A 14,170-nucleotide genomic window follows, 5' to 3' on the forward strand; every position below is an offset into this window, starting at 1 on the left:
GCCGGAAAAGCACCAGAAATATTTGAGACAATCTAGGCTTATACAACGGTATCATGCAGGTCTTAGTTTGCTTCAGCCTGGACTTTTTCTTAAGTTTCAAATTTATTAATTTTTAATATACCGACCATCAACTGGTATCTAGCCGGTTTACAGTAAAATGTTAAATTAAAGATAAAAGATTATATTTATAAAAAGGAGTTAATAAAAGTGTACATTAAAGACATAAAAAGGACAGGCTTGAAAGTGATAATAAAGGGGAAAGGGAGGGGTAAAGTTACATAATTAGAAGAGGAAGAGAAAGAAGGGTGTGAGTTAATTCCAATAGTTAGGGTTTTTAGTGACTTATAAGTTAATTCAGTACTTTATTTTGAACTTTCATCTTTTCCAACTTTTTTTTTAAAATTTAGCTCACAGCTTTCTAGTGGCATTACATTCAGAGACACTAGGTATTTCGAGGTTCCCAGAGTACATACAATCTGTTTTGTATCTGAAGCAACAAAGGGTTAAGTGACTTCCAAAGGTGCAGTAGTGGGTTACTTTGGCTCTCAGACTGCTGTGCTAACCACTGGGCTACTCCTCTGTTTCTCCCCTTCCCCTACTTACTTGTAGACTGGTTAATTCAGTCTTTATCTCCTCCCCCCACCCTCTATTTTTCCCCCATTTCAATTGTCCTTACGTTTTCCTCTCCTTTCATACTTTTTATCAATTCTTTTTTTTTCCCCCATCACTCTGCTTCTGTTTCACAAACCATCCAAGTCTGTTTTCTACATTTTGATAAACTCTGATATTTTCAATTTCTTCCGACTACTGCACCACTCAATGCTTCATAGCTATAAGCAACGAGAGATGCTTGTGCCTGGCACTACGCCTGCAGCTAAGTGCCAGCAACCATTATATGTGGTATGATGGGAATTCAACTTTATGTGCTGGATAAAAGTGCTAAATTACACGGTAACATAGTAAATGATGGCAGATAAAGACCTGAACGGTCCATCCAGTCTGCCCATTAGTTATTCTCATTAGAAAGACATTCACAAAAAAGAATGACCAGATAAAGGAGTTAATGAAAAAAACTCTCCAAATATGAGCCAGGATCTTCTCATCTGCTAACAACCTGCCATCCAAAGAAACCTGGGACTATTCTTTACATGCACATTATAGTGCAGCTTTGGTAATAGTTATTATCTCTTTTTCCTCCTTGTTTGCCATATTTTTTTAGCTTTTGTTAGGAAATAATTGTATTTATTTTAACCCAGAAGTTGAATGGAAAGAATGACAAAGAGGAATATTATTTTTGTCCATACTTTAAAGAAAACCCATGTATTTCCTAGCATAATGTTGGATGCGAAATTATTAAAAATTCAGTGCTTTTTTTATAGTTATTCTAATGGGAATGATTGGGTTGGGGGGGAGGATATTAATCTGTATGAATCTTGTAAAATTAAGTGATGTCTATTGTAAAATGATTAATTTATTCTGTTTTCCACTTATTAAATGTGATTTTAAAATGAATAAAGAATAAAAATACATGATATGAAAGGGTGGGGGGGAGGGAGATAAACTTTATAATTTTGATTTATTGCTGAATATTAAGTGTTTTCCTTTAAGTTCTAATGATTGTATTTGTTGATGCACTTATTGTAAGTTTGAAAAATGAATAGAGATTTACAAAAAACAAACAAACCCCAAAACATGATTAAATTAGCTTGTCTCTTCGTTGATATTTCCTGGCGTTGTCCTAGGTTCCAACTTCTGAAGTTGCCATCTCAGCTCACTCCAGCCTATCCAACCATCCCATTGTTTGCAGGATATCTACTATAAAGTCTGGCAGTAATGTCCTCATGTCCCAAGTTAATGGAGTTCCCACTGATGCCCTCCCCAGACCATCCTACACCGAATCACCATATAAATCAGTCAAGCTAAAGCATTGGGGGGGGGGGGGGGGGGAGACGACACAAACTTTCAATAACCAATGGCCAAATCAGGAATCCAGTTGAAGAAAGATGCAAATGCTTCACATCAGAGACTTAAGAAGAATCTGTTCTCTCTACCTGGTAGTTTAACGAGACAGTCAGTGTCTGAGAAAGCAGCATCCACATCTTCCAACTTTAGAGTTCCAATTCCAGGGTTCAACTTCACAATAACTTCATCTGAATTCTGTTTCCAATCTATCAACATGTCTGTGAAGGCAAAAAGAAATAGTCAAATCAATTACAGAGGCTTCACAACAATGAAATTAGCTCTCCTCCTCAGACTTCTAAGGGACGCCAATACTGTATATTGACACTCTAGTGCCCTCCGAAGGAAGAAAGAGGTAGTTCACATTATTATAGTGGCATAATCAAAGGGAGAGGAAGTACAGAAAAATGAACTTAAAAGCTCTTTTGATGTCATGATCATCTTGATAGGAAAATGAACTTGCTTTCACGAGACAGAGGGTACCTCTGCTTTGTTCAATAAAGTTCCCAAAAGCTCTTCTACATACAGTTTAGAGAAAATAATTTCAGATTCTAAGAAGGGACATCTACAGTATATGAAGGGCTCTTAAGGACTGGTTAGGCAGACTATAGATTCTATCATTCTGAAAGCCAGATTAAAGGAACATAACATAAGATAAGACTTTATTTATATTCTGCTAAATGCGTTTCGGTTCAATGCGGTTATAGAAAAGTAGGTACAACAAAGAAGAAACATTTTAACATTGAAAATTAATAGAATATTAAGGCACAAAGAATTTCCCTGTCTGTCCCAAACTGGGATCACAATTTAAGCTAAGTGCCAAGATAAAAGAAAAATAAATAAAACAGGGGAGAGAGAATCACAGATCACAGCCTGCACTAAGAGGCAGAAGAGTAAATATCTGAGAGGAAGGAATAAAATAAAATGTGCAGATCAAATTTAATACAAGGATACATATAGAGGGATGCATATTGAAGCAAATAGGATCGGGGTCCTCATGGCAAGCCAAAAACGCTGGCAACAGACCCTTCTCCGGCAGCACCTCAGTGTCGGCACTTAAAAGGCTGAAGCAGATGCCGCTCAGAAATAACATAACTTAACAAATTAAAAAAAAAAAAAAAAAAGCGCTGTACACATACAAAGGACCAGATTTTGATTCCTGCTTCACATCTTCCATTTCCTAGGCCAGCCAGGGCTAGAGAGAGAGAGAGAGAGCTCCACCCAGTGCCCAAATTTAGGGCTAACAACTCTATTTGTACGTGCTTCTGCTTTAAACTAGGCTGTTAAACTGAAATAGATATTCAAACGGGGTAGCGCAGAGTGTGAACTTGTATGTGAATTTTACTGCCCAAATTAAGTGGGTGTTTCTATGGGTGGAGCATGACTTAGGCGCTGCTAAGCGTTATTCTCCTAAAACTCAGGCACCTGGAACGTAGGCCTTTAAAACCCTAGCCTACATTTCAGGTGCCTAAGATTTTACATAGCGCCGCTAGCCCGATTCTATAAATGGCGCCCAAATGTGATTGACAAGTGGCCAGCGCTATTTTTTTTAGGCACCGTTTATAGAATCAGCCCCTAAGTTCCTGAGAAATATGCTATGAAACTACTGGAATTAGTGCCAAGGCTTTTCTTCCTGTGAAAAAATGTACTGAACTAACCCTGGAAAGATTCCCTTGTTATCAAAGCAACTGGTGCATTATATTCCCACTATAAAAAGCAGGTGCACAGTTATACCTGGTCTGAGCTAAGTATAAAACGGTGCGCTTATCACTCGGGTTCTTCCTACTCTCCACGTGCACAAGTAGGTGCTATGGTGGCAACTGAGAACGTGAGCACCTCCTGCTGACAGAGCATGCCTATTCTGTAATCCAGGTTCGGTTATACAGTAGAATACCAGTCTAGGCCAACATTGGCATGCCTTATGTTTACAGCTAATGCATTATTGGCCCTTTGCATTTCCATACTGTAACACTTATGCATACGTAGGGCTCTTACACATTTACGTGCTACTTTTTAGTGCACAGACACGTGCAAAGGGTACCCAGTTGCAGAACCCCCCATGTGCATTTTCCTACTTGGTACAATTTTCAAAGAGCTCATTTACGCATGTAAAACGCTGCTCTATATTCTCAGAATTACCCCTCTTGAATGACCCACCACTGAGACAGGGCACACAGGCAAAGAGATTGTACCACTGGACAGGGAGTAGAAATTCTGGGGTCACCGCAAGTGCTCACTGGTGACTGCCAGACCATTCCCATTCCTCCCTGTTCTTCAGCAATCTTTTCCAGACACTACCAGGTCTGTTTGGTCCTCAGCTCCTACGGGCCCAGGCTGCCAGTCCAGCTATCATCTGTTTTGGCATGAGGCCAATATTGAAGCCCTTTCCTTTCCGTAGGACCATTGAAGTTCTGCAGCGTGCACTCCACTGATGCAGAAAGAGACACCATCTGCTGTATGCACATTTAAAGAAAACATACTTTTTCTGGATCAGGAATATATCTGCTTAAATCATACCAACCAAACTGATGCTCATTTCAACACAAACCAAGTGGTTTTCATGCTATTGCATTCTCACCATGGCTCTTCAACAACTGTATGAACGTGATCATGCGGCAAAGAAGCAGGTAATAACAGAATAAGAGAGGTTTCATATCTGCTTTTTCAGGAAAATTCTTCTCACTGTGGAACTGAATTGGTCAAGAGCTATAGGACATGAGTACAGAGAGGGGCCGTCAAGACCAACTTAACACGGTAATCCTTGCTCTTATGCAGAACAGAAAAACTACCCCACACTGTAGCAACTGCAAGAAATCCCTTTATTTATTTATTTAAAACATTTGCATTCCGCTTTTAACCAAAGCGACTCGCAGGTAACATACACAACTTTTAAACACATACAAAGTTTTAAAAATCCGCATAGCAGACAAGAGCAAAGGAAGACAGGAGTAACTATGTAAACAGGGCAACATAGTCAATATAAAATGAGACAGCTGGCAGAGAAATGCTTGTGTAAAAAGATAGGGTTTCAACAGTTTTCTAAATTGTAGCAGATTGCCACAAAACCTCAATGTGTCTGTTAAAGCATTCCAGAGGACAGGCCCAGCTTTAAAAATTAACCACCACGAGACCCTCTCCTCATCAAACATCAAGTATAAATGCCCAATGAAGGAAAATAAAAAAGGGTTTTCGTGCTCATGCATAAGTTATGTTATTTTGTCAAAGTCCAACCACCACAATATTATGTGCTCATAAGACCATTTTCAGCCCTCCTAAAGCAAGAATAAAATTCCAAGTCCCCTTAAGACAAACTTGCAGTAATTGTAAAACACATTGTTTCACATGAGAGTAATCTCAATGTACTAGTAGCAAAGAGTTTGCTGCAAGCAAGACTATGAACGAACAGACATTATTAGGCCTAACTTTTGCTAGCATTAGAAAGGGTTTCTTGTCAATATTTTGCATGTAAATAAAGCCCTGGCACATGGTTATGCATCAGACATGCACAGACTACACACCTGGCATGTACCACTTACCATCAAGATCTGTCTCCTGACTTGAGTCAGTGAGCTCTGGGCAAGGTGAACACTCTACATACAGATCAAAAAAAAAAAAAGCAACAAAATAATTAAAAAAATAAAAATCTTACTAAGAAAAACTTACTAGCAATCCACAAAGGAAGGACTGCAGAATGCTTTGACTCTGCTCTCTGTTTTCAATCTAATCATCTAGATATTTTGCAGATCAGACACTGAACAGGTTTTAAAAACCTACCGTACCAAGGCAATTTGTTTTAGAAAACTGTACCTTCAATATGCACCGAGCACAATCAAAGGAAAGGCTCACCAGAATATTAAACACTAGCTTTTATAGTAATATCTGCAATTCCTCTACCATGCTGATGAGCTTAAGAATTTGTGTGAGCTGAAGCTTAAAGAAACTGCTCCACCAAATCCTGCCATATTGCATTTCTGTGTGTTCCTTCTTGTGAAAAGCGACAGGTTCTTACAACAGACCAGAAAATAGCCCAATACCAAAAAGAACATATCCATTAAAGCATTCTCTGCCCCAATACAAGCAGTTTCTAGGACCTAAAAAAGATATTTAGAGCGCAAATAGTTTTCAAAGTGTTTTATGCAAGTCATTAACCCACACAAAAAGACCCGTCATCTGGGACAAAAGTACACACACTGGACACACTTTTACCAACCTGAAACAAACAAAAAAAAAAAGGCAAAGATGGCAACTGTGTTGTGGTCCTTACAGGAGTGGGCAAAATGAAGGACCAAATTGTATATGCTTGTCTGCAGCCAGTTATACTTGGGACTGCAAAGTTGTTTTCAAAGAGAAATCACTTGAGTCCAATACATATGGCTGTGACAGGTAAGACGACTTGCTAAATGCATGAGTTGCAAGGTTCCTACACGCTGCACGTGGCTGGCCTGGAAGGCTTCCGGGTCAGATGTGGGTACTGGGTAGCATGCAGGAAATGCTGCATGCAGCTTTCTAAAGAAGAATTGAAGCTGGAAAGTAAGAAGGAGGCACTGCTTGGACAAGCAAGGTAACCTCCACCCCTGCAGGACCCCCAGAGACAAACAGCAGCTCCCTCATTTCAAGATTCTTCATTATGGAAGAAATGATTGCTACACAGTCTACCCTCTCAGGTGCAGGTACACATTGTTAGTGCAGTGAGCTGAACTCGCAGGGAACTGGGTTTGAGACCCGCTGCAGTCTTCTCGTTTCCTAGAACTGACAGATTTAAATTTAAAACAGGAATATAAAGCAACTTACTGTCTACTCAGCCTAATGGAAATTCCCCATTGGGGAATATAGGCCTTGAAAAATCCAACTGGTGATTTTTCAATCGAAGACTAAAAAAGTCTCTTATGTCTATTACTCAAGAAGTTCTTAAATTAGGAATGTGTGGGAGGGAACTTCTGGAAACCAAATATAGGATTTTAAAAGGAAAGCTGAAATCCAGAATCTCTAGGGTAGCATTCTTGTAAACACTCCCTTCTAAGGCAGCCAAGCTCTGGAATCTCAATGCTTGGATGAAACAACAGAAGATCAGACTTGTCCACGCACTCATTTTCTCAGTGGTCAGTTACGGATTCGAAAGCTGGACACTACGGAAACAAGACAGAAAAAAAATGGACTCATCTGAGCTTTGGTGCTGGAGAAGGATTTTAGGCGTGCCGTGGACCGCCAGAAAAACTAACAAATTGATTCTGGACGAGATCAAAACAGCTATATCACTCAAAACCCAAATGATGAAGTTACGACTGTCTTATTTTGGTCACATCATCAAAAAAAGAGATTGCCTGGTTCCTTCAATCTTCCCAAAGATGATGTCCTTCTCCAGTGAAGAGGGTGCCCTGCAATCAGATGGCTGGACACGTTGAAAACAACCATGGGGATGACGCGGGAGGACCTTTTCAGACTAGCACCAAACCGATTTCTTTTTAGATCCACAATTCATCGAGTCTCTAGAACTCGAGCACGAGTTGATGGCACCTAACAAAAACAACTGCCCTTGTCCCAGTTGGTGCAACAGCTGTCCTAACTCTTGCTACTGCTGTTCTTTTTCTTGCCGAGCTCACTATTCTTTTATACTCTATTCTGCATATTGTAAACCACCCAGAAGATAATGTATGATGGGCAGTTATTTCAAATATTAAAAACTTAAAATTCTGAATGGCAGTAAAGATCAAAATAGCCCATGTACTCCCATATTCTATCCCAGATTGGCACCCCAAAGAGTTAATGGGCTCCAGCGATTTAATTACTGGAGCAACACACACTTAATTGGCTGTCGATACGGCTACGCGCTCTAGCTACTTTTGGCTTCATCACTAGCTGCACAGTCAGGTTCTTCGGTTACTCTAGAGTTGGCTCGTTCGGCAGTGTCATATTCCAAGGTTACCTCACACTTGTTTTCTGGGTAACAAGTGTAGCTGAGGCAGCTGCTCTGCTATGGCTAAAGATCTGAAAGTCCCAGAGATGAAATATCAAGTATTCCCTTTGATCCTCAGGGGAAGAAACACAGGCCCTCAATTCAAACAAGGCGGCTGAACATAGATTCTCCACTAATTGAACAAAAAAGATCTTCTGAAGGTAGCAGGTATTGGAGCCCAAGTCCAAATGTTTTGCAGCTGTGAAAAGCAGCAGTTCTTTTAAAGCATACTCTCAAATGCACAAAGATCCTAAGTGACCTGACAACCATCATACTTGTTGCTTGAACAGGCAGTTCTTTGCAGGGTATAGAGCAGAGGTGAACAGAATCAGGAAAACAAACGGAGGGTAATAAGAATATAATAAGAGACAGAACAGGGGTCCTAGCGGATGCAGAGGCAAGTGTTTGAATTATCAGCCAGGGGCAGAAGACAGCAAGTATTAAGAAGATAAGCTGAGTCACACCAATAATAGTTTTGCATTCCAGAGACAGCTAAAAGGCCTATTGGTTCTGCAAGCGTTTGGGTAATGGTACGAACTGCTCTATTTATGTTTTATGTGGTTGTGTGTCTGTGATAAGAAGACAAACTCAAAATGATCATTACATTCAATGCAGGGCTCAAACTTCAGGTGCCAGGTCGCTATGGTGACTAAAAAAATTGAACCTGGCACCTAGGATCCGGATCCTGACAGTATAGGCAGCTTGGTCAGCAGCCAGCATTAGCAGCAGGCTCTCTTTCCTCCTTCCTCCGTGGTACCTCTGGGGAGAATGTGCATACACTCATACATGCACATTCCCTCCTAGCCCAATCCCCAGTGAGCAAGAAGAGTGATTGTGCTTCAGGCCACAGCCTCCTGCCACTCGGGACTCAATCTGATTAAAATTTTACATTTCAAGCCAAAAAGAAGCAGAAGAGGATGATGCAACTCAATGCGAAGCTGCTCTTCCTTCCTTCTGCTTCCGATCTTCACCAGGCCACAGCTGTGAGGTGGGGGGTCGAAGAAGCGAGAAAGCCGGGTATCTGTGTACCACATGGGGAGGGGCAGCGGAGATAGCACTAGGTGCCTAGGCTGTTGAAGGGGTGGGGATAGGGAGTGGGATGAAGCAGGAGTGGAAAAAGTAATGTGTCAATGTGCCGGGGTACAAGTGGAGGGGAGACAGTGCCAGGTTCAATTTTTTTAGTCACCATAGCGACCTGGCACCTGAAGTTTGAGCCCTGCATTGAATGTAATGAAATAAGTGATGATCATTTTGAGTTTGTCTTCTTATCACAGACACACAACCACATAAAACATAAATAGAGCAGTTCGTACCATTACCCAAACGCTTGCAAAACCAATAGGCCTTTTAGCTGTCTCTGGAATGCAAAACTATTATCGGTGTGACTCAGCTTACCTTCTAATGCTCCCTTTTTTCTCTTTTCCTTTCTTCTTTGGTTATTGACAGTATATTTCTTAGGTAGATTTCAGATTAAAGTAGCTGACATCTTGTCTGAAGAGAGTATTTTTACGGAAGTCCTTTAATTATTAAGGGATCCTTTAAACTATCACCATCACCGCACAGCCATTTAAAAAATTATTATAGCAGCATTTACCACCACCTGTTTTGGAGGCAGCGGGGGCTTTTGTGGTAAGTACTAGTGCAGCTGCATTAACAGGTAAGTGCAAAACCCTTAAAAAAAATTCACCCAAAATTTTTAGTGCACGGTTAGTGAGCGCAGATGACAAAGTTGCTGCAGGAACTTTAGTGTATCCTGTTACCATGTTTCCTTGCGCTAAGCCCACATTAGGGTTTTGCACACCTCAGTAAGAGGGCTCCCAAGATAAATCCCTTTTTGTCTTTTTATAATGTTTATTTCACACTTCACCAATTATTAAATGTAGTTGGTTTTGTCCCTCATTTCGGTCCTTTCTGTGGTTCTTTTTGATCTTAGAGCAGTATCTGTGCGATTCCTCATCTTCAGACAGCATACCACTAGCACTAAAACTTGTCAGGCATGTTTTAATTTGAACACTGGCTGGACTAAAAGATTATATGGCTCACTTTCCATTGAGCTATTATGTTCTATTGTTTAAAATACCAATATAATACAAGTGTTTGGGTTATTGATAACTTTATACCACTCTGCTTTGTTTCTGCTTGAACGTTTGCAGTTAAACAGAAATAGTTTTTTTAATTACTGCGAGTCATTGGTTGTAGCAGTCAAATGCAAGTCGATAAACACATATGCACAACGTGATCATGATCTAAAGAGAGATGAATTTAACTCAAACCCCTACCGTTTGAAGAGCTGCTGCTAGTACACCTCTTCGCCTCCTTGCTTTCCTGGTTTGCTTGGTCCTTCTGCTTTTTCTTGTTTGTTGCATCCTCCAGTCCCCGAGAAGTTCTCCTTTGACCGGGGGCATCTGTACTACTAGACATTTTCAACTGTTTGGTTGAAACAGATGGCCCACCGGGGTCCGTAATGGAGTCTGGGTCAGGGGTTCGACGTTTTCTACCTGGTCCAGCTATCTTGGCGACTCTTTGTGGTCAATCTTTCTATCAAGGAACAAATAGCCTAACAGATAAAGAAAGGAAAAAAAAAAGCAAGCTGTTCTGAAAATCCTGTATGATGTATAGCCAGCAACTAATGCTATTATCAATCATTCCAGTGGCACAGCTAGAACTAGACAACAATTGTGTTACTTAATCCCTTACTCCAGTACACAGATATGATTGTAAAATACACCAGTAACAGAAAATAAATACTTAATTTTTAAAATAACACCAATTAAAAGATAACATTGCTAGGAATCCTAATTATTTTGCTTTTTTAATTTTTATTTTTTTTTAGAGAGACACAAGGAACATTCTCAAAGATAAAACACATCTTAGAAAAGTGATCTTCAACAACAAATTGCAAATAAATTGAAAGAAAAAAAAAGTACCTTTTATCATGCTAGAGGTTTTTAGTGCAGGTGGGCGCAGTAAATACTCCAACGCTCACTGAATTTCTATGAGCATCGAAGCACCTAACTCTTTGGCCTGTGCTAAAAACCTCGAGCGCAGCTTGATAAAAGGGTGGGTAGGTAAATTGAGCATGTTATTTATTCTATTCATAGCTGAGAAACATCACTATATGTACACTAACATTAAGAAAATTAATATTAGCTTATACTTAAAATCTATACTGTACAAACAGTTTAATGGTAGAGATGGTCATGCACTGATATAAGTCTTAAGTATGGATATAGCCATTGCAACAAAAAAAAAATCCCAAAAACCAACAAAACCCCTCATTATGAATTGACATAATGCTGAAGATAAATAGAATTACTGTATTTACTTTTATTCATAAAGCTTAAAAGTCAAGAGTAGTTTTCACAATGCGTCATCTAATCCCCATCAGTCTCATATTAATACATAACACAGAATGCACCTGTACTGCCTAAACCCAGAAGAAACAAATGCGCAGTAGTTTATCTTATCTTTTTCATAATCTAATCTACAATTTGTAAATCACTCTATGCCTAAATAGGTTCAAGGGGACGTACACTTGAAGTATGGACAAAAGATAGAAGAAATAGGGAGTAAGGAGATAGAGCAGGAGAGGATGGGGTGAAGTCTTTTACAGGAAGTATTGAGGAAATATTTGAAATACAATTTACATTGGAAGGGAAAAAATCTGTGAGCTAGAACAAGAGAAGAGTCTTTAGTTCCTTTTGAAATTTGAGATAACTTTGGTGTCACATATTCAAGATATATATATATATATTATTTGCAAAGAGCAGTGTAAAGTGGTTTCCAAAACCATGACTAGACTCCTCAACATGGGTTAAACAACACTTTCTCATCAACAGAAAAGCATAAATAACATCAAACCACCAAAAAGATGCACAATAGAGTTTGCCTGTTCTTAATGCAATTCTACCAGACCTTGGATAACAATTCTCCCCTGTTCTAGAGGGCACAAGTTGAGGTTGTGGGTAGAGAATGACACGGTGACAAAATTAATCAGTTCCCATCTCCATGGATAACTGCGGGAAACTATGGCCCTGTTTTACAAAGCCACGCTAGCGGTTGCAGCGCGGCAACAGCCCCAAAGCCCTTTAAATCTCTATGGGCTTCGGAGCCGTTACCGCGCTGCAACCGCTAGCGTGGCTTTGTAAAACAGGCCCTATGTGTCATTCTTTAAGGAGAGAGGGAAGAATCAGATTATGAATGAGCACAACCACTAACCCTCAAGTTTTCACTGAAGAATGCTGCTATAAAAGGACCAAGGTTGAGATTGACACTAAAGAAATGACACAGGATTGTTTCACACGGTTATCCACAGGGATGATAACTGTGATGAATTTTGTCACCATGTCATTCTCTAGTTGTGGGGTGGTAGACCTAGGAGTAATGTTAGGAAATTTTTTTTACAGAGAAGGTGGTGGATGCCTGGAATGGCCTCCCAAGGGAGGTGGTGGAGATGAAAATGGTGACGGAATTAAAAAAAAAAGCATGGGACAAACACAGAGGATCTCTAATTAGAATATGAATGATATAAATTAAAGAACTAAGGCTGGTACTGGGCAGACTTGCACAATCTGTGTCCTATATATGGCAATTTAGTTTAGGATGGGATTGGGCTTCGATGAGAGCCCCAGGAATTTGGGTCACGAGGATGGTGTTGGGCAAATTGTCATGGTCTCAATCCAGCAAACAATGGGATGACTCGTTTAGGCTGGAGTGAGCTTTGACGGCAACTCCAAAGAATGACACGTGGGACAAAATTTTTCCCCGATCCCGCGAGATCTTTTCCCGCCTCTGCCCCATTCCTAACAAGCTCCGACCTTGTTTGCGCAGGCCTCAAACACTTAAAAAAATCATAAGCGTTCGAGGCTTATGTGGGGAGTGGGGACAACGACAAAACTCGCGGGGATGGGGAAATTGAGTTCCTGCAGGGGACAAATCTGTCCCCGTGTCATTCTCTAGTTGGAACTAGAGGTCTGCACGGGAACGGGGATCGTGGGAATCCCCTTAAGGTCAACGGGACTCCCACGGGGAACCCTCCCAGGGATGGAACTGGGATCTCCCATTCTGAGGTCTACCTAATTTTCAAGATGATCCTAGTCCAACGCCGCGGCGGGAATAGACATTCTGAGCAGTGAGCTCAGCACGTAGGCGCTCAGTGTGCCTAATAGTGCAGAGGCCCGAGATCCAAGGGAACTAGGTTTGATTCCCACTGCATCTCCTTGTGATTCTGGGAAAGTCACTGAACTCTCCACTGTCCCAAATACAAATAAGTACTAAGGGGACAGGTAACTTTTATGGGGGACAATGGAAATTCCTCGTGGGATTTCTGTCCCCACGCAACTCTCTAGTTGGAACCCAAGGACTGCACCGTGTGGGCTTCTAAGGTCCAGGGCCCAGAAATAACAAAGAAAGAACACGTGAAACTGCAAATGCGTGTAATTACAGGGAAGAGTGGATGGACCTGTTCATTTGCTATGCAAAACCCTTCCCAGGAGCATCAGACGAGCATTCACTCAAACACGACTTCCAGCTGCCTCTGGAACGTTCACATTGTGACACAACCTGAGCGGCAGAGGACGAGGCCGCCGTGGTGAACCCTTCGACACCTCCTCCCCCCCAACCCACCCTCGGCTGCCCTCGCACTGGGACGGGCCCCGGCCTCTCTCTCCCCCTCCACGGGGTCCGTCACCTCTTCCCACCCCCCCAACTCATACCTGAGGTCGCCCAGAACCAGCGCCGCAGCTCTTCCGTCTCCGGTACCCCCGACCACCCTCCCAAGCCCTAAGCCAACTTCTCCGCTTCGGTTGTGTCCTGCCTCGCCGGAAACAGGAAGTTGCGTCAGAGGACGGCAAGGCGTAGAGACGTCGCGTGCGAGGAGGGCGGGCGGGGGCGGGGCCTGCGGGGATGGCGGCGTCGGACTCAGTCGGAACCCCTCAGGGCCGGCCTCTCACCACTTACCCAGGGTCCTCCGGGAGGGGGGGGGGTGTCAGAAATTCGGCGCAGGCGCACTTTTGTTTCTGACCAGGCTCGCGCCGGCGCCGGAGGTCACGTGATCTACTGCCGCATACGCGCGCCCACCTCCGGAAGTTGCTACAAATCAGTACCGACACTGATGGCATAAGTCGTCTTGTCTTTTTTTTTTAGGTTCGCGCCGGTTGTATAAACATTTGCCTAAAATTATACATAGACTTGGAGGTGGGCTGGGGCCAGCATGAAGAGAGCCTGGCTGTGTCTGGCCAATAGTGGGGCAGACAGAGC

The 14,170-nt window shown here is 41.8% G+C and overlaps 1 protein-coding gene across 2 annotated transcripts in view; it reads right to left on the reverse strand.

The window, feature by feature from the left end:
* The window catches only part of USP19 (ubiquitin specific peptidase 19), a 75,378-nt gene extending 61,532 nt beyond the window's left edge, over positions 1-13,846 (reverse strand). For both annotated transcript variants that reach the window (XM_033926712.1, XM_033926711.1), the window contains exons 1-3: positions 13,627-13,846; positions 10,192-10,469; positions 2,052-2,180 (exon numbers count right to left, since the gene is read on the reverse strand). In XM_033926712.1, the coding sequence (XP_033782603.1) occupies positions 2,052-2,180; positions 10,192-10,333 (271 nt within the window). In that variant the 5' untranslated portion in view covers positions 10,334-10,469; positions 13,627-13,846. The remainder of the gene's footprint in view (positions 1-2,051; positions 2,181-10,191; positions 10,470-13,626) is intronic.
* Positions 13,847-14,170: the final 324 nt, after the last annotated feature.

The sequence above is a fragment of the Geotrypetes seraphini genome, chromosome 17 (genome assembly GCF_902459505.1).
Source record: "Geotrypetes seraphini chromosome 17, aGeoSer1.1, whole genome shotgun sequence".
In the NCBI taxonomy this organism is placed as follows: Eukaryota; Metazoa; Chordata; class Amphibia; order Gymnophiona; family Dermophiidae; genus Geotrypetes; species Geotrypetes seraphini.